The sequence below is a fragment of the Plasmodium cynomolgi genome (assembly GCF_000321355.1).
Source record: "Plasmodium cynomolgi strain B DNA, scaffold: 0265, whole genome shotgun sequence".
NCBI lineage: Eukaryota > Apicomplexa > Aconoidasida > Haemosporida > Plasmodiidae > Plasmodium > Plasmodium cynomolgi.
The window spans coordinates 1-2,779 of NW_004192815.1; the positions used below are offsets into that span (position 1 = coordinate 1).

A 2,779-nucleotide genomic window follows, 5' to 3' on the forward strand; every position below is an offset into this window, starting at 1 on the left:
AAGAATGAAAGGTGATTCTAATATTGATTACGAAGTATATAGAATTTTTTTTCTAATTGCTACTAACAACCTATAGATTATAGTTTAAATTTTTATCATAATTTATTTATATATTTTTAGAAAATAAAAATATTTTTGCTGTGCTTATAGAATGAATTACCTTTTACACATTTTTTAGGAATTAATTTTAAGAAAGTTAAATTCATATAAATTATATGATGAATTAAATAAACATGAAGTTCATAGCAAATATTTTCATTATTGTAACTATTCGAAACGTGAATTCTCTAAATACGATGGGATTTACCAACTCTGTGGGAGGTTTGCAAGAAATTTAAAAGAAATATCGACAATATTAAATGACACAAAAGATAACATAGAGCGCTGTAGATATTTAAATTTTTGGACAAATGATCAAATAAGAAAAATGTTGTATTCGCAACATAACGTCCAACCTGACGCAATGAATTCTATTGTTAGAAGATTTTCTTCTGTATCAAATTTTGTTAATAAAGAATCATCGCAAAATCAATGCAATTATTATTATAAAAGAAATATTAGCCTGGATTTATGGAAAAAATGGAAAGACTTATATGATTATATTAAAAATAAAAACAATATTCAAAATTTAATGAATTCTGATAATGAATTATGGGAGGTATGCCCAAAGTACTACAGTTATATTGAAGGAATATATAATAATTATAAAGAAGAGTGTTGTCAAGAACGGAGTGGTAATTGTCCTTATTCTCTTGATTTTCAAGAATGGTGTAATGAGAATGATTTTTTAACTAAATTAGAATGCGTTCAACCTACCGAAATTGATAAATTTCCAGCAGGCGATGCAAATGTTATTAGAGCTAAACGAGGAGCAGAAATTGAAGAAGAAAAAGAAGAAGAAGGAAAAAATGATGCAGTAATATCCAACTCTACAGGAACTCTTATAGGTACTTTTTTAGGATTTGTTATACTTCTAATAACGATATATAGGGTAAAAAAAACATATTTTATACATTGTCATTATGTGAGGACATTTATATTAAATTATAATGAGAAATTGCTAAGAATGAATAATTATATCCTCAATATTGTCTGTTGTTTCTAATATAGTTTACTCCTTTGGGTTCATGGATAAATACTAAAATATTCAGAAAAAATAAATTAATGGAAAATATGAAAAGAAACGAACGAGAATTACTGTTAAATAGTTCTGGAAAAGGTGAAATTAATTTTGATAATAAGAGCTACCACATAATGTATAATTCTGACCATAATGAATAATATATATAAAGTAAGCATATTATTTACACTAAGAGCACAAGTAAGTACTGAAATGATCATTTAAATGGTAAAACAAATGTTACATAGGATAAAAATGAAAATTATAATCAAGCATGATATTTACGAAATAAGAAATAGAAAAGGTAAATGGGTGAGACATAAAATAAAATAAAATAAAGAAAAACATAATGTATATATAAATTATAATAACGTGAAATATATGTACTTCTATTAAAGAAACTACAGAAAATATATAGGATTAAAGATGAAAAACTATGTAATGATTTATACATTATTAATAATAAATAATTTTATAAAAATCATAAATAACTTATGGTAAATTATTAATATTATTATTCATACTTAATAAATGCCACATATAAATGCATACCAAAAATATCAACATCAATATTATATAATTAAATAGTAATATAACATAGAGCAAATTCTACAAAAAGTGTTCTTTATCTACATGTGTGGGATAAATAAACGTAATAAAGCATTAAATGAAATTTAAAATGATATCTTTAAAAAAATATAATAAGTCCAGTTAGACTAGTATTATTCAGAAATAGCTAACTCCGTAATGTTAATGATTAAAGACAAAAATTAATTATAAAGAATTCAAAATTTTATGCATCTCTATGAATATAATTAAATATTACAAGGAATCATAATAATTTACATATCACAAATACTATATATTTTTTATTTATCCTATTATATATGGAAAAATATGAAAAATTATTTCCACAATGACATTAAAAGTGCTTTATATTATACAATTTAATTGATAAAACTATAAAAGGAAAAATTATGCATTGATAAACTGAGAAGATGTAAAATATTATATTGTCACTAATAGGAAAAATAATGTAAATTAAACTTCCTGTAGCATGTATAAATTTTAATTATAATAATAATATTATATCCAGTATATTTATTATGCATTAGTACAGAATTTTAATAAAGCTGTTTTTATTACTGCATAAAAAATCAAATAACATAAAAATAATTAATGAATTACAATAAATGTTACAATAGTTAATTATTATAAGCATAAATTAAATATATATATAATTCCTTTAGATATTTTAGCTATCCATAATATAATTTTTTTTTTGTGCTTTAACTGTTTCTCCTTATAAAATAATAAAAATTATAAAATAAATACAAAAATTAAATTGTAAAATAAAAATTTTCTTAAATCATGATATTATTCATTAATCTTTTGTTATTATTCAAAATATTACCTGCACGACTGTAAAAATATGTTCATTATTTATATAATCATTATTATCTTCAAATAATAAGCAAATAGTGGGAACCATGTAACTTAACATGAATCCCATGATTACTGCTTTATATGTAATAATTTATACTTACGATTATTCTAATATTATTATTTATATAGATAATGTTGATTAATATAAATAATTATAAATTTATACGACTGTTAAAAATATGTAATTTTTACGTTATATAATTTATTAATTTT

At 21.4% G+C, this 2,779-nt stretch overlaps 1 protein-coding gene across 1 annotated transcript; it reads left to right on the plus strand.

The window, feature by feature from the left end:
- Positions 1-178: 178 nt before the first annotated feature.
- Positions 179-1,281, plus strand: PCYB_003290 (CYIR protein; the record flags this gene model as incomplete). The annotated part of the gene is made up of 2 exons (XM_004227750.1): positions 179-991; positions 1,111-1,281. Coding segments are annotated over 2 exons (984 nt in total), but the record flags the coding sequence as incomplete, so codon positions are not given.
- Between the last annotated feature and the right edge of the window lie 1,498 nt (positions 1,282-2,779).